This window comes from Solea senegalensis, linkage group LG1, assembly GCF_019176455.1.
Source record: "Solea senegalensis isolate Sse05_10M linkage group LG1, IFAPA_SoseM_1, whole genome shotgun sequence".
Taxonomy (NCBI): Eukaryota; Metazoa; Chordata; class Actinopteri; order Pleuronectiformes; family Soleidae; genus Solea; species Solea senegalensis.
In genome coordinates, this window is record NC_058021.1 from 32,239,506 (window position 1) to 32,261,863 (window position 22,358).

At 39.1% G+C, this 22,358-nt stretch overlaps 1 protein-coding gene across 2 annotated transcripts; it reads left to right on the forward strand.

Moving 5' to 3' along the window:
- The first annotated feature begins 735 nt into the window (after window positions 1-735).
- tnk2a (tyrosine kinase, non-receptor, 2a) lies at window positions 736-21,460 on the forward strand. Of its 2 annotated transcripts, none has more exons than XM_044042583.1 (22): window positions 736-979; window positions 2,782-2,880; window positions 5,748-6,347; window positions 7,444-7,606; window positions 7,709-7,779; window positions 7,905-8,123; window positions 8,923-9,072; window positions 9,150-9,245; window positions 9,556-9,737; window positions 9,817-9,943; window positions 11,303-11,449; window positions 12,005-12,099; window positions 13,337-13,531; window positions 14,419-14,510; window positions 15,381-15,425; window positions 15,509-15,753; window positions 16,377-16,580; window positions 17,468-18,093; window positions 19,481-19,628; window positions 19,927-20,022; window positions 20,484-20,611; window positions 20,780-21,460. In XM_044042583.1, exons 3-22 carry the CDS (start codon window positions 6,225-6,227, stop codon window positions 20,784-20,786), a joined length of 3,159 nt encoding a protein of 1,052 aa, XP_043898518.1. In that variant the 5' UTR covers window positions 736-979; window positions 2,782-2,880; window positions 5,748-6,224; the 3' UTR covers window positions 20,787-21,460. The 2 variants fall into 2 exon arrangements, with proteins under 2 accessions (XP_043898518.1, XP_043898526.1); XM_044042591.1 differs by having other exon boundaries at window positions 6,022-6,347.
- Window positions 21,461-22,358: the final 898 nt, after the last annotated feature.

Consider the following 22,358-nt stretch of genomic DNA (forward strand, 5'->3'; position numbering starts at 1 on the left):
TCACTTATGACCAGCCATCTTTATTCTAATGTTTCAAACTGATTATTTTTTTAGTTTGTTCCTGTTTTACTTACGTTCATGCATTTAAATAAGAAAGAGCAAATATGAATTCTGAGGTGAAAATTAAGAATATGAGGGAGTGGATTTCACTGTGTTTAAAAAAAAACCAGAACATGACACTGTAGTATTTGTGTTTTTGAATAAAGCATCTGATTTAGCATCCAGCATGTATGTGTCTCAGTCCTTTTATTAATTTTTTTGTTTTAGTGAACAAACTAATTTAAAACAAGCGTTTGAGTCTTCTAAAATGTTCACAAATCTCTTTTTCTCAGCCAGTTTTCTTGAGAATATTTTCCATGTTTTCAAATTATGTTTAACTGTTATTTATGTATTGTCTGATCTAATATCTGTTTTAAGTACCATTTTCTTTATCTTAGTTTGCTTTTCAGATCCTCTTCTGATTTTATCTTTATTATGCTACACAGTGGCACAAATATATACAGTTTACTTTTTAAATATTTGTTCTCATTTCCAGTTACAGATTAAACTCTAATGATATTTACACGTACTGTGTGTGTGTGTGTGTGTGTGTGTTTATATATCTACAAGCAATTGCTTTTTACAATGTTAGTCGAGCATGAGTGTAAATGTATGGTTTGATTTTGAAGTGCTACTCCACGAAGAGGAAGTGCTTTTATTTTGTTAACTTTCGGGGTTTCCTGCCTACGTACGGTTTTTACGTCGGACAGTGACTCTGCTGCTACATCCTTCGGCGGTCTCACTGACTGAACTGAGGAAGGAGCTTTTCTTGAGTCAACGGAAGAAAGATTTTTTTAAGAAGAAAACGAGACGAGGACAACGTTTACGGTGAATTTTGGCAATTACAGCGGAAGGATAGCTGCTCCGTTGCCGCTGACACCGAGGACTGAGCATAGGAGGAGGAGACCCGTTCACCGCTACACTCAGCCTGTCTTCACAGGTCTGTAGACCGGGCTTTTTTTGTCTGTCTATAGCCTCCGTGTTTACATGTTCTTTACTAAAATAACCCAAATTAAATGAATTAATATGTAAAAATAAATGAAATAAAGTCTCTCATTTATAAAAATGAAAGCCGTTTACAGACGGAAGCACAGGTGACTGAAGCTAATCAGATTAACAGTGTGAAGCAGCTGCTTCATCAATCTCTTCAATTCATTAAGACTTTTAGTTGATGTTATGTCTTTTCCCTGCGTACATTTGTGTCCCTCTGTTTGTCCTCATTTTGAATGTAATTGCCCATTAATATACCACATATTAACAGTAAAAAGTAAATATGTATTCATGTACAAGCTTTTGCTTGTTCCACATGTTTCACAAGTAATGTATTCATGTTATTGAGCAGTTAATTACAAATACTGGTGCACCTTGTTATATTTTCATAATCAATTAATCTGTTGATTATTTTCTTTGCTGATCGATTAGTTGTCATAAATTGTTGAAAAATTATCAATCCCAAACCTTGAAATGATGACGTTGTTTCGTGCCAAGATTATTCTTACTATTCTATTGTTTAGAAAATTTGTTAGAAACCACCATTTTTCGTAGAAATCAATCTACTAATTATTTTGTCAATTAGTCAATGAGTAGTTTAGTCCATAACATGTTAAATAAATGTCAATCAGTGTCTTCAAATGTCTTAATGTTAAGTGGAGCATACAAAAATATCACCATTTAAGAAGCTGAAAAATCAGAGAGCTCAAACAAATTCATTCAGTTGTCAATTCAATCGTTAATCAATGAATTATTGGTTAATCTAATAACCAGTGCAGCCCTTAAATAGAACATTCTGCTTCCGATTTGGGTGGATTTTTGGGGAATCAACCTTTAAAACTTAGCACAATCTCCTCCCTCTTCCAAACACCTGTTTTTAAACCGGTAAAAAACATAGAAAGCAGCACGTTTTTAAAGTTGTCGTATTTCAAGAATGGTTGTTGACACACATTAAATGTTTGGTTTTTGAGCGTCAGGAGGCTTTCAAGAGCTTCCACTTTTAAATTTGTGGAAACGGGTGTAAATTGACGGAAAAATTACAGCTTTAAAATCACCTTCGTCTTAATTTCTTAAAAAAAAAAACTCCAGAGCTGAGTTTTAACATGGGAGTCAATGGGAGGTTTGACCCGAACTCTCAGTGCTTTTAGGTGATTAGGCGAAGAAAACCACAAGTCATATGAAAATTAAAACAACAACTCAGGGTTACACGACAACCATAGCAACATTTTTATGTAACAGTTTCTGTGTAGGTTGGAAACTGTGGGCAGGAGAAGAGTTTGTTTAGAGATTTATAATACGCACCCATTATGCAATCTGAAAACGTCCACAAAAGTACAAAACTTAAACTGCAATTGTTTAAAAACCGAAAGATATAAAAATTGATTTAGGTGAGAAAAGTGTAAAGTCTTGTGACCCATTTAAAGTTCCAACCATGTCTCTACTTTAAAGTATGACGACACTGTGTGGCTCCAAAGTGGGCTGGATTGAAATCATTTTTTCCCATTCATGTGTATAAGGAAAGTCTTACTCGAAACGTTTGGGAAAAGTCTAAGCACACCATTCCCTATCAAACCGCTTTGGTATAGGATGTGTGCTTTTTTAAAAATCTGATTAATGGGTTGAGGTTTCTCTGGGTTGCCATGTTTGCATGTGTTGGTCACTTTTCTTTGGCTCAGCTGAGTCTGTGTTTTTGCTTCTTGAATTTTGTTTTATGTTTGTCATTGACATCTCTCTGTGTGTGTTTGTGTTTAGACAAGGTGTCGGTCCATCCATGGCCTTCTCTAGGTGACCTCCAGGTGACCTCAGTCACTCCTGACTGCAGCTTTAATCGCTGCCCAACCTGAAAACACGGTGAGAGCGCTCAAACACATAAAAGCCGTCATATAAACTAAATACTGTCCTGTCAGTAGTACAAGAGTCTTACACTAATCTGTTCAGTAGTTGAGTGCAAACTATGTATATTTACACCCACTTTTTAAAGAAAGCAAACTATCATCACTCAGTTAAGGCTGTGACAAAAGATGATTTTCCTGATTTTAATTATCTGCCGAGTCTTTTCTTGATTAACTGATTAGTCATTTGGTGGTTTAGTGCCCACAAACCGAAGATATTCACTTTACTGTCAAACAGGAGCAAATGAACCAGACAATTTAACATAAGAGGCTGAGAACTTTAAACAAAACCGTTAAAAAAATAAACACTTTCCAACAGAATGTTTAAACAAAATACTTTTAAAATAACTTATCGATTTCTAATGAGTTAATTGGACCAAACACATAACATTCAAATGGGTTTTTGGCGCATCATTTCTGTGATAATATTGTAATTTAGGGGCTGTAATGTTCAACGATTAGACTTTAAGTGACCTAAAAAAGCTTAATAATTAGCTCATCTTTGAATAAATTAATAAACTTTGTCCGGTTCCTGCTTCTGAAAAGGGTCAATCAACATTCGTGGATAGCAAAGTATGTGTACTTATAAATATGTACAAATATGAAAGAATACAAACAAATTTTGAAGAAAAAAATTATAAAAAACCCACAACAATAAAACAATTCAATGCAAACAAAACACAAGTGGTTTAGCACGCGTTAACTCAGTCTGGAACCCTCTAATCCAAAGCAGGATGACCCCCCCCCTTAGATCTTTAGGCAAATAATCCCACCTTTTTATAAATCACCGACAATTGTTCTCTTTCAGTTTGTTCAGTCAACTTTATTATCGCTCTCCACAGCTTCAGATGACAACAAGCCACACACGATTCTTCACGAGTTCGGCACATAAAACATTACGTCATAACTGTGCGCTACCTAGTAACAGGTAGATGACTGACTACCATAAATTTCAGAATAACGGCGGCAACTAATGTAACTTAACACTTTCCACAGGAAAAAACTGAAAAAACGTTTCTCATTGATCCAGTTAAATAAAGTATTTCATGTTTCATTCCAGCCTCTTGCATGTAAAAGCTCCATTTTCTGTTCTGCGTTGGCTCAAAATGACACAATTACAGACGTTCACTGAAGAACGTCTGTAATTATCCAGTGGTTAAAGCAGCTGATTAGATACTGGATCGCATCACACACGAGAACATCAGTGAGTGACTGAGTGAGTGAGTCTCACTGGTATTTGATGCTGAGATGAGAGAAGAATGAAGCAGCTCTCTCTCTCTGTCTCTCTCTCTCTCACCCTCTCACCACTTCACGTCTCATGCCAGTAAATGAGTGCGAGCTAAATTTACTTTTACTCTATTTTTAGAACATCAGCCTCGATGCAGCTGAATGCAGAGATGAAAGCTCTGATTTGTTTTGGATTTTATTTTATCTCATGTGTGCCACACATGTACACACATACACACGTGTACAAAATCTCTACATGTATGTAATAGTTCACATGTAGGTGTTGAAATTCATGCACCAGTTAGTCTTTAGTCTTTGCTGAGGACAGAGGACAGGCTGAATGTTCACATGACTTGCGACTGAAATTGCACTAAATGGAACATTTTCACAATTGGACAAATTACAGATTCAAAACTAGCCAAGGTGTTTTTCTGTGCATGTTGTACAACTTCAGTTGCCACCAAATCAGTAATCTTGATGAGATCTGGATGAAACGTAGTCTTGTGGTGTCTGATCGCACAAACACATACTAAATACCTTTCAGAAGCAATAAATAGAGATATGATATTTTTGATTTTACATGTATACAAGTAGCCCCAAAACTGAGAGATCTGAGAGAAGCAGCACATCATATTTGAGATGCAGGAACCAAAAAAATGGATATGTTTCCGTGGCCATGGAAGAAGTATTTTATGCCTAGTTTAGTCAAGGGTCTTGATTTAGAGAGGCCACCATCTTGTGCCATCTGTTTTCTTGATCTGAGAGAAGCAGGAACCAGTCAATGTTAAATTATAATTGCTTTATAAACAGTTTACATGCACACTATGTCAAATATTTGAAAATAAACACAAAATAAATTGTATATTTTGGCTGTAAAGTAGCCCCAAAACATAAGAATATTGAATTTTCTTGATCTGAGAGAAGCAGAAAATCATATTTGAGACATAGGAGCCTGTCAATGTTTCATTTTACTTGCTTTATAAACAGATTAAAGGCCTACTATGTCACATATATTGGAGGAAATTAATTATAACGCCTATAATTTTGTTGTAAAATTAAAAGTTGTTAAGTTTCTGTAGCCTTAAAAGAAGTATTTTACACATATGTTATGTCACTGGGTCTTGATTTACTGTAGAGAACCAACCAGAGCAGTTGTTTTGTATTTTTAAACAGGCAATTACTACACTGACGAAGAAGAACGATGTCCTTTTTGGCCTGCAAAGGCCACCGTAGTTGCCCAAAACACTTGGGGAAAGGGAGGAATGAGAGGAAGGTGGTCCTTCTTTTTTGGTGCATTCTGCAGTCTCACCACTGAATGTCACTAATTCTTAGACTCTGGACTTTAAAGTGATGGAATGATTACTATATACCATCCATCATCCATCCATCCCAAATGTTTGGGTTGATACCAAGCTCCACTACCATCTGCATGAATCAACTGCATGCTGGGAAATCACTCCCCTTTTTATTCATTATTTCAAACAGACCATCCATCCATCATTTCATCCATCTGTCCATGTATTTCTCTCTCTCCCCCCTCTCTCCTCCTCCTCCTCCTCTCTGCTCTTATGCCTCGTCCTCTGCTGCTGAATTATTTAGCGTCAGTCAGAAAGACGACGACGGCAGCGGTGCGCTTGGGCCACTGAGGCAGGAGGGAGCCGCAGAACGAAGAGAACAAGAGAGAGGAGAGGCGATAAAGGATGGAGGAGGAGAGGGGGAGGTGTGGAGATATCCGATGAGTCAGCAGGGAAGAGGAGAAGAGGCAGTGGGAGGGAGGACGGAGAGAGTTCATAGATGCTTTTAATAGAGAGAGGAGAAGAAGAGGGAGAGAGATTCTTCTGGTGTGTGACTGTGTTTGTGTGCACTGATTCAGCTGGAGACGTAGAGGAGATGAGATCTGGACCTGGACCTGGACCTGGACCTGGACCTGGACTTGGACCTGGACCTGGATGTGGACCTGGAGGTGTTAAACACAGCGTTCACAGCTAACGGAGGAGGAAAAAAGAGGGGAAGCCGGAAAGAAAAAGGGGAGACAGAGACAGAGAGGGAGAGAGAGAGAGAGAGAGAGAGAAGAGAATGGGTGAGAGCTACATGTACCAGCGACTCCCCTTTGGCAGAGGAGAGGAGGAGGCGGAGGAGGAGGAGCACGACGAAGACGAGAGAGACAGGAGGATCAGGGACAGTGTCGGGAGGCAAATGGTAACGTGTGAGTGTGTGATGCAGTGTTGTACGAGTGATTCAATTTAAATTATTATTATTATTTCTTTTAGTCCAGTGGTTCACGCCTCATTTTTTTAAATCATGTTATTCTTTAAACAAACCTAACATTTCTACCTTTTTTTTTTAGAAAAAATATAATCATTTCTGAAAAATCCAATAGTTTTCAACAGTAAAAATCATTACTTACAATAATACTGATGTGGTTTATTTAAAGGCTGCAGACTGCTGCAATATTGATATGCCTCCAATTTAATTTATTATTTCTTTAGTTTGCACTATATAAAACTGTTTTTTAGAAAAACAATTGCATACATAGTCGACATTAAATTGTGAAATTTTGGGCTGATTATATAAGATTTGGGTAAAATATCTAATTGCTATTTTAGTGACAAATTTGCGATTTGATTCAATTTTGATTGAACTTTCACTTCAGTTTAATATTTACTGTGTGATTAAACAATACATGGACCGTTACCACATGACATGCAAATCAAAACTATTCATTTCTATACTAAAATTCTTGAATTGTCTCGAATATTTGTGTCATGTTGTCAGGCAGAGAAGAACATAGAACTGTTTGTGTTTATTTTATTTTATTCACTGTTAAAAAATGAATTCTATTTAATCACATTGGAATAATAAAAAATTCTATCATGCAAACATCAGATTATAGACGTGAGATTGACCAATTTATCTATGAAACGACTTGGGCTGAAACAGTTGCTGGGTCAAGTGATTAATACGTGATTTTTCAGCTACTTAAAAGTGAATATTTTCTGTTTTCTTTGCTCTGTAAAACAAAGAAATCATTAAAACTCAAAAAAATGTCAACATTTACTGACATTTTTGAGTTATGATAGTCGTTAATTAATAAAAAATATGACTTATTCATCATTTAAAAACTGTTTATTTAATGAGTGAAGTTGCTTTTTATAGAGATTTTACTATTGTCCTGATGTTTATCTCTCTTTGGTTGTAGCAGACAGTCGCTCTTCCATTTCGCCTGCACATACAGTGAGAGCATGTCCATTAACAGTGTCCATTAACGTCCCGTACTGGACACTTGTGTGTGTAGATGCAGTGTGAGGAGGGGACAGAGTGGCTGCTGGAGCTGCTGACGGACGTTCAGCTGCAGCAGTACTTCCTGAGAATCCGCGACGAGCTCAACGTCACGAGACTCTCGCACTTCGACTACGTCAAGAACGAGGACTTGGAGAAAATCGGCATGGGGCGACCAGGTCTGTGTCTGTCCCCCCCCCAGAGAGATGCAAATGTATACAGAAAAATAAATCAGAGGCTGAGAATGTGAGCGACAAACAAGAGTTTTGTGTTTGTTTCAGGCCAGAGGAGACTGTGGGAGGCGGTCAAGAGGAGGAGAGCACTTTATAAACGCAAGTCCTGGATGAGCAAGGTGAAAAACACTAATTGAAAATACACAGATTGAAAATATGCTCATTAAAATCCTGGAAGTAGCCTGTTTTTTCGACAGGAAGTAGAACAATTTGGGATTCCCATACGTTTCCATACATCCCGCAGGTGTTTCCGGTGAAACGGTCCGACGCTGACCCACAGCAGTCCCTCCCACAGACGGCGGCGGTGGCGGCATCATCCGGCCAGGGGGCGGCCAGCAGCGAATCGGCAGCGTCCCTCACTTGCCTGATCAGAGAGGCGGAGCTGCAGCTCTTTGAGCGGCTCGGGGACGGAACGTTCGGAGTGGTGCGGAGAGGAGAGTGGACCGGTCCTAACGGCAGAGTGGTAAGACCATAATTAGGGCCCGAGCCATGAATGGCAGGGGGCCCGCAATGGTTCCTGGCACAAATTTGTGCGAGGAGCCTATTGTTGTCCTTCAGATTATTATGATATCTGTGGCTTTGCAGTCATTTCTGAGCAGATTAATGCAATATTGGCATAAGGTGAAAATAGAGGCAACATTGAGATCCACCGAATTTCCCGAAACGTGGTGGGAAGATGTTATAGACCAAGACGAACAAAAAAGTTGAGCCTAACCATGGCCTCAACTCAACAGGAAGTCGGCCATTTTGAGTTTTGATGTCCATTTGGCAATTTGCATCCTAAGTAAACGAGTGAACTCGTCCAAGCGACATAAAAAAACGTGCCAGTTTGTACTAGTTAAGAGCTTTCGTAATATTTTAGTGTATCAATGCTTTCTTACATCCGTTCATGCAAAAAAACACTAAAGTCACAAATGGTATATTTACAAGTATATTGATTATATAGGTTCCACCATTTCACTTACTCAGTTGAATTTACTACTTTTTATTGTTGGGCTGTTAGTGGGCATGGCCTGTCTATTAGCTACCTTTACGATTGTGCATAAATATTTGTGATTATTTTTGACTGAAATTGTGATATCGGTATGATTCGCGTTTGTGCGACTCTGTGAGAAACAAAGATGTTTTTTCTCCTCTATTACACTCTGCAGTCTCACCACTAGGTGTCACCGATTCTTACACACAGGACCTAAAACACAAGTGAATTAACAACACTTTATTCTGTTGGTTTTTAATCTAACTCTGCCTCTTCGTGTCTCTAGTTGTCGGTGGCAGTGAAGTGTCTAAAAGCGGGCGTGTTGGACTCGGAGGGTCTGGACGATTTCATCCGAGAGGTGAACGCCATGCACTCGCTGAATCACCAGAACCTCATCCGGCTGCACGGCGTCGTCCTCACGCAGCCGATGAAGATGGTAAAAATAACATTCTTAGACGTTCTTCTCTATAAACGTGTACAGATGAACACACACTGACATCTGTGTGTGTTTAGGTGGCAGAGTTGGCTCCTCTGGGCTCGCTGTTGGATCGTCTCAGAAAGCGCCAGGGCCACATCCTCATCTCGTCTCTCTGTAACTACGCCGTACAGGTCAGTGAACGCCACATGAGAAGAAAAAAAAGTTCTGTTAATTCATTGTCACAAAATGATAGATTTTCTCCAATTACAAGTGAATCAAAATAAGTGCGTTGAATAGTTAAGAATGATGAAAAGAAAACCAAACGGAACAATGATAAAGGACAAAAAATATTTTTTAATAATTTTACCTGTATTTTTACATTTAAGTATTTTTATACTTCTGTTTTAGCGTGTTTTTCCTCAGCTGTATTTGTAGAACTTTGTCTTACAGTTTGTGTCTGAAAAGTGATCAAAGTAAAGCGTAACACCGTTTGTGTTGTAGGTGGCATGTGGCATGGCTTACCTGGAGCAGAAGCGTTTCCTCCACAGAGACTTGGCCGCTCGCAACGTCCTGCTCTCCACCAACGACACGGTCAAGATCGGAGACTTTGGCCTGATGAGGGCGCTGCCGGTGCACACTGACCTGTACATCATGGAGGAGGGTCACAAAATCCCCTTCCCTTGGTGAGTGTGATAGAGCATAACTGTCTCCACAGATTGTATTGTTATAATTTGAACACCCTGCCTCCCTCCTCTGTCTCAGGTGCGCTCCAGAGTCTCTGAAGTCCCGCACATTCTCCCATGCGTCCGATACCTGGATGTTCGGGGTCACACTGTGGGAGATGTTCACACATGGACAGGAGCCGTGGCTGGGCCTCAACGGCAGCCAGGTAATCTGCTGATGAATTCTTCTTTTCTTACAGCAAATTTTGTTTTTGTCCCACAGTTTTTGAGAACCCCCACCCCCCACACACACATCCCACTTTGGAGCCTTACCGTGTCGTCATACTTTAACGTTCACAGTTCACAAGACGTGAGACTTTTCTCACCTTAATTTAAGTTTTGATACCTTGTTACGGCCTCCTTTTAAGGAAGAAGCATGGCTTGCAGGAGACCGAACATAAGGGACGCCACAACAGTATCTCACCAAATAATGCTGGCTTTATTTGAACAAATGTTGTCATTTGAGACAAAAATAGGAACAAAGGAGGTCCCGGCAAAAATAATAAAAAGCAGGTAGCGTCTGGGCCAACCCAGCAATGGGCTGTAGGACCCAGCGCGTCCCTAAAAGAAAACAGATACTTTGAAATCGAAAGCCCGAAAATAAGACTGCCGGTAACCTCCAACGAAATAAAACTTAAGTTACAGTTGATGTCAATCATCTATAGGGGGAGGATGGAAAAGGGAAGGTTCCCCAGCTGTTGGCTGCACATTCTCTCCTTCCTCTTTCCTCCTTTCCAGCGCAGGGATCGTGATCACTGAAATGAAACACAGGTGAGTGGAGAGGAAAGAGAGGGGAGGGAGAGGTAGAGAGAGAAAGAGAGAGGAAAGAGAGCAGCTGCACGTAGCCGCACGTAACATACCTATTACTGTTTTTACACAATTGCAAAAAAAAAAGTGTTGTACTTTTTGTATCGCGCCGCTAGAGTGGTCTCTTTTCCCGCCAACAATTTCCAACCTACACAGACAATTTTTACATAAAAACATTGCTGTGGTTGTTCTCTAGCCCTGTGTGTTGTTTTCATTTTCACATGACTTGCAGTTTTTCTTAAAATCACCTAAAATTGCAGCGTTCTGGTCAAACCTCCCATTCACTCCCATGTTAAAACGCTTTTTAAAAATGAAGACGAGGGCGATTTTAAAACTGTAATTTCTCGGTCAATTCCACAAATTTAAATGTGGGAGCTCCTGAAAGCCTCCTGACGCTCACAAACATTTCATCAGTATCATCAACCATTCTTGAAATACAACAACTTTAAGGGGTTTCTCTGTTTTCCAGCAGTTTTGGAAACATCAGAAAGAAACACGACTTTTGGAGAGAAAAGACTGGAATAAATCCTTGATATAATCAAATAACTAAAGCCAAGTTCAAAGTGCTTTTTCTCAGTCTCATTTTTGTAAATTATGTTATGTATTATACATTATAAAAACAAATGAGTAAAGTGACAGATGCACACTTTGTTGTTTTTGCGACCACTGGCTACTACATTATGTTTTCTGTGGGTAAATAATGAGTTTCCTCCTTCCAGATCCTCCACAAGGTTGACGTGGAGGCTGAGAGGTTGTGCAAACCAGAGGACTGTCCTCAGGACGTCTACAACGTCATGCTGCAGTGCTGGAGCCCCAAACCCGATGACAGGCCGACCTTCATCGCCCTCAGAGACTTCCTCCTCGAGGTACAACAACAACACGAGTTATAGACTAAACTAAAGCTAGATAAAGACGTGCGAGTCGTGAAACGTCCATGGGAACACTGCAGTGAACCAAGGACAAATGTCAATATTAGAATTTCAGATATCCAACCCCTTGAAGAGCCTTTAAACAACAAATTGAACACTATCATTTATTAATTATTACATAAAAAGGAAAATAAATAAAGTAAATGAAGTGATGCACCCGAAATATTAGAAACATTGAATAAATTAAAAGAAATTTAACACCCGGCCACCCTGAAACACATTATACCATGCTTCAAATTGTAAGAAATAGCCCATAATACCTGCTGTTGGCATTGATTTGACAGCCAACCACATTTTTCTGCTGTTACAAACTGAAATTATTTACTCAACATTACAACAATCTCACTCATGGTCGAAAAAACAGCAGCCCCTAAATACCTACACCAAAACCTACAATCACAGCTTTAACGAATCACATGCACACATAGTAGCGTAACCCGTGGCAAACACGTGGCTCCGCTGCTCACTCTGTGCTCATTTTTTTCTCTGCAGACGATGCCTACGGACATGAGAGCGCTGCAGGACTTTGAGGAGGACGACAAGCTGCCCATTAAGATGAATGACGTCATCACCATCGTCGAGGGAAGGTCGGTGTAAGACAACAACGACTAAAGCATACACGCTGTACAGTAGGATTAAGAAATGACAAAGAATTTCATCATTGTCAAAGCCAGAGCAGCTCTGCCATCGCCAGCCTTGGCGCAATGAAAGTTTACAAAATTTACAAAATTCCGCTTTTACAACACAGATGAAAAACAATGTTCATCATATTTTGTTTGAATTTTGTTGTTTGAAATGCTGCGACGTGAGCACATAGACAAATGCACGCATCACCGCGACATACTGCATATCATAAACAATACAAGTTACCAACTGTAAGAGGACCCCAAGAGCAAATCCTAACTAAACTGATTCATTTATGTGATGTGTTAACACATTTTTGGTTTTCTTACAATCTTAAAAACATCTAAAACTTTTTGACAAAGGTTTACCAGTTAAACTCATTTAACTGGTTAACTTGTTGTTTTTCATTTCAATGATGTTCACTATCACCACATTTTAAAAGATGAAAGTACAAATTATTACTAGGCCACTTTTTAACCTCTAAGGTTAAAAAAAAGAGTGACTAACAACTATAATTGATGGAATTTAAAGTGTTAGGGCCCCATAAAGGCTTGGCCTGCCACAGTTTATACATCATTTTTGAATGAATGAATGAATGAATGAATGAATGAATGAATAAGAGCTTAACAGAAACAAAACCAAACAAAAAAGGTTTATCAATCAGTCAGTCAATCTTAATGTGTATATATAGCACTTCATACAGGTAAATTGTACAAAATACATAAAAACCAACCTCAACTGTCACAGATTCCATTTACACGCAACAACTAAAAGCATTTAAACAAATGTAAGCAATTTTGTGCATTTCTAAAGAAAAACACAGAAAACACCACACACACATTGGTTGACTTTTTACATTCTACAGAAATTAGTTAAATCGTTAGTCACTCTTACTGGACAACAAAAGCATCCGTTGTGGACACTGGATTATTCACATTGTGGAAAAATTCTTGTAATTACCGCCTCGTGGAAGAAATATAGTGGGTAAATGATCTGTCACATGATTTCCTCGTAGTGGGTTACTCATGTGACTAACGGTCACATGAGTAACCGGAACAATTCTGGGTTTTAAATCCTTCATTCTGATTTATTTCAGTGACACAAACTGACCACACGAGGAGGTTCCACTCAGGAGAAATACATTTATTGTTAGAAAAGTATGAGAGAATATGAAGTTTGTGTGTGTTTGTGTTTTTTCAGGGCCGAGCATTACTGGTGGCGAGGTCAGAACAGGCGGACGCTGCGTGTCGGTCAGTTTCCCCGTCACGTGGTGACGGCCGTCGCCGGCCTGTCCGCCCAGGACATCAGCCGACCGCTCAAACACTCCTTCATCCACACGGGACACGGGGACACGGATCCTCACCGGAGCTGGGGGTTTGCAGACCGCATAGACAGGTTAATACAGAGTCCACAACACGTACGAACTTTTTATTCAAGGTTTAATTAGTGCCCGATCCACGAATGCCAGGGGCCAAAACGACTTTTTGCCCCTAAGAAAACTCAGATTTATGATGTGTTAGTATTTTTAATTCTCTTGTGTTAGAGAAAATACAATAAGTGATAATTTGCTACAGGGCAGGTCAGCATTATCTGATATTCTGATCTTTTTAATCATAACAATGCAACAAAACAACTGTTTGTTTATCACTAAATCCTGTTGCCCTTTTTTGTGTGCAGCTTAACTCAAAAAGTGAAAGACGAAATGATCCCATTTTGGTTTCGATGCGGGGATACAGATCTAGTGTTTCTTTATTTTTCTTTCTTTTTCTCAAAAAGTGTGTCGCTAAAGACGGTTGTATTGTTACTCTCCACTTGGTGGCAGTAGTGCTCCTTTTCCCCCTGAACCTGAGCTCAGTGACAATGAGCCTGAGTCTGTTACAGTAGTTAAATTTAAGTTAATAATGTAACTGAATATAAGGCTGCAACTAATGATTATTTTCATAATTGGATAATCTGTTGATTATTTTCTTGATTATTGAGCTAGTTTATGTCAGAAGATGTTCATCAGTGTTTCCCAAACTCACAACTTCCTCTGTCAGATCTAATGTCTGATGATCAAATAACACATTTATCTGGAAATTAGAAAACACATTTTTTTTTTTCTATCTTTTATGGAGCAAAGAAACTAGAAAATATTCACACTTTAGGAAGAACTTGAATGTAAATGTACTCAAAACGATTAACCAATTGTCAAAATAGTTGGCAGTTGATTTAGTAATTGACTAATAGTTGATTGCAGCCCTATCTTCACTGAGATTAACTGTTGTTCCTCTACTCTTTAGTCTGTATTTGGGGAACCCCATGGATCCACCCGACGTCCTCGGGATGGAGGCCGGCAACGCGAGACCGACCAAACTCCCCAACCGTGCCAAGAGTAAATTCATCTACACATTTAATGCAAATTTTATTTAACCTTTTAATACCTAACTTTTTTATTTTGCTTATTTTAACCATAAAAGGGCAAGTAAGTATTTTTTCCAGAATAACTTTCAATACATGTTAAAATAAAATGGCATATTAACAATTTAAAATGAAGAAAAACCAAACTTTTTATTGAGAAAAAACTAGGGATGGGGATTGGTATCAGTCCGATCGGACAGATAAAAATGTAAAATCCGATACACCCCAAAACTCATACTATATATTGCATGCTTCACTCTGCACAGACTGTGAAAATGTAAATAATAATAATAATCAGCAAAAGCATTTTAGCTGAGTCTTGTTTGGGCTGTTTCTTTCTTCTTTTTGGGAGAACACAATTGGAGAATTATGTCTTTGAAACAACTCATGAGCGCAAATGTGTTAACAGCTTCAGACGGTCATAAACGGTTCATAAACGGTCTAAAACGACTAGAAACAACGGTAGATACTTTGTTTGTGAGTTTGTCCCAACCCCCAGAAAAAACACTGTAGTTGTACACCAACGCTATGTTTTTGTGTATTAAATTTGAAAAATAGACAGTGTAAAACATATTTAAAAGAACTTTTGTCTTTTAAATGTCCAAAAACAGCCCAAAAAATGGAAACCACTGTATGTACAGGCAGTTTTTCTCACTCTCTCCTCTCTGGTGACAAAGACGCGAGTGAAATTACCGCAATACCCACCCGTTGTTTTTGACGTGCAACTTCTCAGCTTTTCAGAAACCGTTGCAAAGTGCGCTTGCCTGGGGTTATAAAAATGTCAAAAAAATAACAGTGGATTTGAATTGAAAATGTGAGTAACATGAACAACTTTCTCCATCAGAGCAACCTCCACCTCGTCCACCTCAGCCTGCCGTGCTGCTGAAGAGTGAGTTCTTTACACCATTTGTCACAGAACACAGAGAATCTGTCGCGTAAACACACACTGATGTGATTTTTCCAACTCCACAGAACCGTTCTACGACTCTGTGATGGACGATTACGACGACGTCGAGGACACCACCGCCGCCTCCTCCTCCTCGGGCCTGAAGAGGCTGGGAGTGTCCCTGGGTCTCAAGCTCCGCCCGTGGGAGGGGCCCGGCGTGCGCTCAGCCAGGAGTGAGGTGTCCCTCATCGACTTCACCGACGACAGCTTCAGCTCGACCACGCCGTCGCCACTCACCGAGACGCAGCAGCCGGACGAGGACACGCTGAAGGTGCATATGTTTACTCACTTTTAAAGGTTCTGTGCGTAATAGTTGTTTTAGAACGACAAAATAACACAAAAACTGACCAACATCCTTTTCTGGGATGTGAAGGCCACCTTAGTTACCCCTCCATTTGTAACGCTCTGCTCTCACCACTAGATGTCACTCATTCTCACACTAAGTTTGTTTACATTAAAACGTAATTTTTTTCATACAAACATATCACAATTGGCATCTTTTTCTTGGATTTTGTGAACAAACCTGAATGAGAACACTGATTTTTTTAATCTTGATTTTTTATTTTGAATATTCGATGAGTCATTTCCAAAAAATGTAAGAAAATGGCGATCAGTGTTTCCCAAAAACCTCGAAATGTTCTGTTTTGTCCACAAACCAAAATTATTCTCTTATATTCTTTGTTATCCGGAGCAAAGAAACTAGTTAAGAAAATATATTCATATTTAAGAAGCTAAACAAAAATCAAAAAAGCTTGTTTTAGTCATAAAAACAGCCCTAAACTCAAGTGAATGACAGCTCCCTCACAGCTGTACTTAGTTACTCCCAGTTATAGACACTTGAAACGTGGTAAATCTCTCTCTCCTCTTTTGTCATACCTACTGTCTCCTCCTCAGGACACGCCCTCCATCTTGGACTGGCCCCTCCCTCAGCCGGCTTACGACGAGGTCGCCGTGGACCTCGACGACCAGTCAGAGGACCAGGAGGTGAAGTCCATCAACAGGGGGCTGAGCGAGGAGACCGCAGCCACACCGGGGGTTCCTCTCACGGGCAGGAATGAGTCGCAGTCGGCCGACCTCTTCCAAGAACTGCAGAGAGAGGTAGAGAGAGAGACACGTACACTAAACAGCCACTTTATTAGGTACACCAGACACACACCTGATGTCATCGTCCACTGCTGTAGCCCATATTTTTCACCGTTTGACGTTCATTCAGAGAAGTTACCATTGTCTTTCCATCACTTCGAACCAGTCTGTCTCCTTTTTTCTGGCATCAACAAGGCATTTTTACACTCCGATATTTGCTGCTTACTAGATATTTTACCATATATCAGGGCAAAAAATAACCTTTTGAACTTCAACGGGTCTTCTCAACTACGTCTTTTTGCCTATTTGTGTTGGAGTTGCCGTCATGTGATTGGCTGATGAGATACTTGCATTAATGTCCAGTTGAAGAGGTGTGCCTTATAAAATGGCTGATGTTTTACAAACAGTAATCCTGTTATTGCAGTGCATATACTTCTCCTAAAATAAAAATGTCAGGCTTTTGTAACGACACACTTTTTTCTCTCTCCTATTCTTTCTATTTTATTCCAAATAATGTGCGAAAAAGGCCACAAATCACCTTGAAACATCATGTTCCTCTGCAACAGTCACAGCTTAAAAGTGGAAGGTTTTTGTATTTGCATACTGGTTTAATATAATCCTTTATATCTCGTACTTTAAAAAAAAATGAAAGATATGTGTTTATTTTTTATTATAAAATACACTATGGAATAATCACTAGGTCGTCTTGATCATGTCTAGTTGCCTAAATGTCGCTCTGTGGCTGATTTGAACATTTGAAATCAGTTGAACAGGTGTACCTAATGAAGTGGTGTTATCTATGTAGACATTTAAAATTAAAAGTTGTTTTGGATTGATTTTAGTGTCAGTTTTCACTCCGAGTTAAAGTCCCCGTCTCTATCTCTCTCTGTGTGATGTCGTAGGTGATGGTGAAACTGCAGGTTCCCATGGCGACTGGCCGCTCGCTGCCCTCCTCCCCGCTCCCGATAGCTCTGGCCCCCGTGAGCCCCCACAGACAGATCTACCTACCTCCCCCCTCCCCCTCCCCGTCATCCACCTCCACATCTAACTCCTTCTTCCAGGAGCGGCCGGTGCTGCCCCCTCGTAGCCCCGCCCCCCCGCTGCGCCCCTCCAAACACAACCTCTCCGCCCGCGCCACCCAGCCACACGCTCGCTCCAGCTCCATCTCCCTGGGCGACGAGGAGAACACGCCCCCTCAGATTCCACCGAGGGACCACGCCTTCTCTCAGCCGGGCTCCCGCTCATCCTCTCCCCTCCCACTGGTGGTACCACCCCCCTCCTCCTCACCTGTGGTTCTCCCACCTCCTCCCCTCTCTGTCTCACCACGCCGGGCATCAGGACTGCTGGGCCCCCTCCTGACCTCTTCTTCTCCGCCTTCACGCCTTGCACCTCCAGGCTCCTCCTACTGCTCCGGCTCCTTACTCGAGCCGCTTTCCCTTCGCGAGGGGCGTGGCGTGACGTCGTTGATTGACAGCTCCCAGAGCTCTGCCCCCGCCCCTCTGCCGGAGAGACCAGCGTTTCTGGAGCGGTATGTTACTATTCCTCACTTTTTCCACACTATTTCACAGACAATCCCAATTTTTTTATGATTTCTGTCTTTAATAATGAAATATTAATATTGTTTATTATATATATAAATAAATAATAAATAATTGGCAACATTGTTTTTATATATAGTCCTAAATTTAACTCTAACCCATTTAAGATGTTTAGATTTGTATATAATATATTAGTTATATAGTTAAATGTGACTCTTTTTTTTATCTTTTGCGAACAAACTTAGCACGTCAAAACAAAATATTACAACATACAATGCTGATGTGTTGATAATATGTGAAATATTTATTTAGTATTATCATCCTGCCATGTCACTATAAACAGTAGTTCATAGATTAATTATGTTTTTAAACTGTATATTTCACAAAATTAATATGGTGTAACTCAAGGTTCAACTCCAGGACCATTTTTGTTTTGACACCTTAGTTATCATTATCTCTTTGTCTTGATTTCTTGTTCGTTCATTCATTCATTCATTCATTCATTCATTCATTCATTCATGTAATTAAGCAGCAAAAGTGACTTTTTAAATTCGTTGGCCAGTTTTTAAAATGCTGTTTTATCATGAAGATTGGCCACTAACCACTAACCAATCACAGTTGTTTGTGAAACCATTTGAAACTTTTAAGATTTATAACTTTTTACCAACAAAATAACCTGAAACTTTCGGTTTCACACAATTATTATCTCTTGTGTAGTAGCTTTTTATCTTTCACTTACGACTTTACTAAAGAATAATAAAGAAATCTGATGAGTTGTTAAAATCTGAAAAATGAGTAATTCACTGATTAGTGTTGTTTTTAAATACTTGAAAAAGTAAAAAAAACTGAAAGTCAAATATGGTGTGCCTCAGGGACCACTTTTGTTTTTGTTTTTTTCCAAACACTATCTTTTTTTCTGGTTCATTTATTATTATTATTATCATTATTAATAATAATGATAATAATAATTATAACAATAAACATTTTATTTGTATTGCACTTTACATTCAAACAACACATCTCAAAGTGCTACCGAGTAAAAACAAGATAATTAAAAAAAATAGCTATATGCTTTTCTAAAAAGGTAGGTTTTAAGTCCTTTTTTACATTTTTTACATTTATTCATGTATTTAAGCAGCAACTGACTTTTTTTAATATCTTGTATAATTGATTGGCCATCTGGGATGGGAGCTACACAAAAATATTCTCATGCTAGCTTAGCTTTATCATAATGATTGAGTTGATTTTAACCATGATGCCACTGGCCAATAACAGTTGTAAAATTAATGTTTTTAAACATTTACTCACATTTAAATATACTATAATTTTACAGTAAGTTTTATATTAATTTTGTATCTGTGACTTTTCTCTGATCAGATACGGAGCGGCCAACATGGCAGCGGTCAAACCCATAATGCAGCAGCAGCAGCAGCCAGGGGGCGCCAAACCAAATTCCTCTTACAACAACAATAACGGACGAACTGCAACAGTTCCGAGCATGCAACAGGAGCACAGCATCACACAGGTAACACTGACCGACTTACATTTAGATAAATAAAATAATTAACTAATGTTATCACAGTGTATACATGAGAGTCCGAGCTAAACTTTTACGTTATTTTGGGTCTTTTTTATATTCAATTAAGTGAAAAGTGTGATTAAAGAAAGAGAAAACTTGGATATATTTTCAGCTGTTTGATGATCACTGTTTACCAAAAAGGGCTTTTGTTGAGCTTATCTGGAGCTGTTTTTCCTTTTATAAATGTGCTTTTAGTTAGTTTATTTTCTATTTGTTTGAATTGTTGTCAATGTTCTAAATACAGGTACAAGGAGCAGTACATGGCGTCACACTGGAGGAGTGTAAACATGCTCTGCAGACTCACAACTGGAAGATTCCTCAGGCCATAAACCATTTGAAGGTACATTAATCTAATATTCTGTCCACATATTCATTATCAAGATGTTTATCCTCTTATTTATCATCAGTATTATTTTTGTTCATTTAGTAATTTCATTCATTTTTATCCATTCAATGGAAATTCCAAATTAAAATGAGCTTTCACTGAAATTATTTGACACACAAGCTGACAAGAATTGAATCTTGTGGTAATTCCAATATTTATTTTTGTAAATGCATAGGCAAAGAAGCACTTAAAAAAACAGTCTTAACGGACAGATTTGTTTGTAGTTTATGGTACCAAATAGGCCAGATTTTAAATAAAATGATAAATTAAAAAAGCACGTTGAAAGTAGAATAATATACAGTATACAATATGAACAGGGCCATCAAAAAATGTAAACACTGTGTGTGTGTTTACAGTGTTTTATAGAAGAGTAAAAACACAGACCTGACACCTGACTTTCTGCATGTGAACTGTAGGTAGAGCAGTTGTTCCGTTTGGGGCTGAGGTCCAGAATAGAGTGTGAGGAGCTGCTGCAGCGCTGCCACTGGAACCTGGAACAGTCCAGCACCGTCATGCTGGACACATACGGACCCCATCAGAACAGGTGCTGAAAAGATTAATAAAGATTATTCACTGCATGAATTTTTTTTTCTTCTTTATTTGTTTGTGTAATTAAGACTCCAAATCTCCCTTTTTCACTATTAGCTATTATATAGCGGTTTTATCACAGATTTGCTAATAACCATACATTGCATTTGTCTCTGTATCTCAGGAAATGATGTCTCCCTCATGGACACACACCGAAGAGCAAATTGACGAACAAATCAACGAACTTAAAGCTAAACTACTGGAATGACTCATCACTTTAAAGACAAATCGCATAATAGTGACGCTTCTTTTCCCCCTGAAGGGAGAAATTGTGCCTCACAAAAAAAAACAAAATATCGTACTGTGAATTACCTGCTACTACCTGCGCCACACACACATACACATGCATGCTAACAGTGCAACTCCAAATATTTACTTGAAATGTCGCTATTTATGTTTTTCGTAACAATTATCTGACATATGTTGTGAGGATTTTTTTTTTTTTGTCTGCCAATGGCTAACTGCTTACTGCTAACTCTTAGCAGATAATGCTAATTTATGTTTACGTAAAAACAACAACACTGTAAATGTCCATGCCTTTTGCGCTAGCAATGACGAAACATAAAATCAGGGACAGCTACAATGAAAATGTACAGATAAGACACTGTATTGTATATCGCACTTTACTGAGTGAATCGACACACGTGGATACATTTGCAAACTGCTGGTCAGAAGAGGATTTAGCTAATTGTCAAGCTAGTGCAATGAATAGGGCTGGGTATTGATTAAGACATTTTAACGATACGTTATCGATATCTTGACTTTCAATACAGATTCCTTAACGATACTTTTCCCTGATACCAAATTTACTAAAGGGGTCTGGTTCCTGGAGTCCGGTTTGCATGGCCAGCAGTTCCAAACCCAGACCTGTTCCTGGTAAGGGTTGGACTCCACCAGGGCTGCCCTTTGTCTCCGATTCTGTTCACATCTTATATGAATATATTTTATGGAATTGGTCCTGGAAAGTCCTTGAATTTGAGGAAATCGGTCCGAGATAGACCATAACTACATTTAAGTTCCCAAAGTTAAATTTTAATTTCTCCTAAATATCTGTTAACTTCGTTGGAATGTTTCCAAATTTGAAAATTCCTGGAACCAAAGAAAATTACAAATACTGACTTTAACCAAGATCCCAAGGACGAGCAGTTGTCCAGATGCAGAGCGTAATCAATAAACGTGGACACCATGGATGAAGACAAGCTCTTACAACTAGCCCTCCTCATCTTAATCTGTGTAAGCACATTCAGTCCTTGAATTTGAGGGAACTGGTCCTGGATAGTCCTTGAAAGGTCCTTGAATAGTGTCAACCAAGGTGTGGGAACCCTGACGGTCACAAAAGCATTGAAGTCCAATACTCAGCCCCAGCGATGAATCCAAATAGTATTTTTAAGGTTATCATTTGTGTCTTTTAATGGACGTGACGTTGTGATCCTCGTCACAAAAAAAGATCTTGTCATAAATAATAAGACATCGAGCGTCTCCTCATAAATACAGGGTATTTCTTAGATATTACAGTATGTGACTGCTGTTAAATCATCTCCCGCCATGTAAATTGCTGCCGTTAATCATATAGTCATGCGTGACGCGTCGTTAGCTCAGATAAGTGGACTCCTGCTATGTTTGTCAGCTTCTCGCTGCCGTTTTCAAAAATCAGCAACTTCATCTAAAGACTCTGGAAAATAATCAGCAGCTAAAAGAAAGAA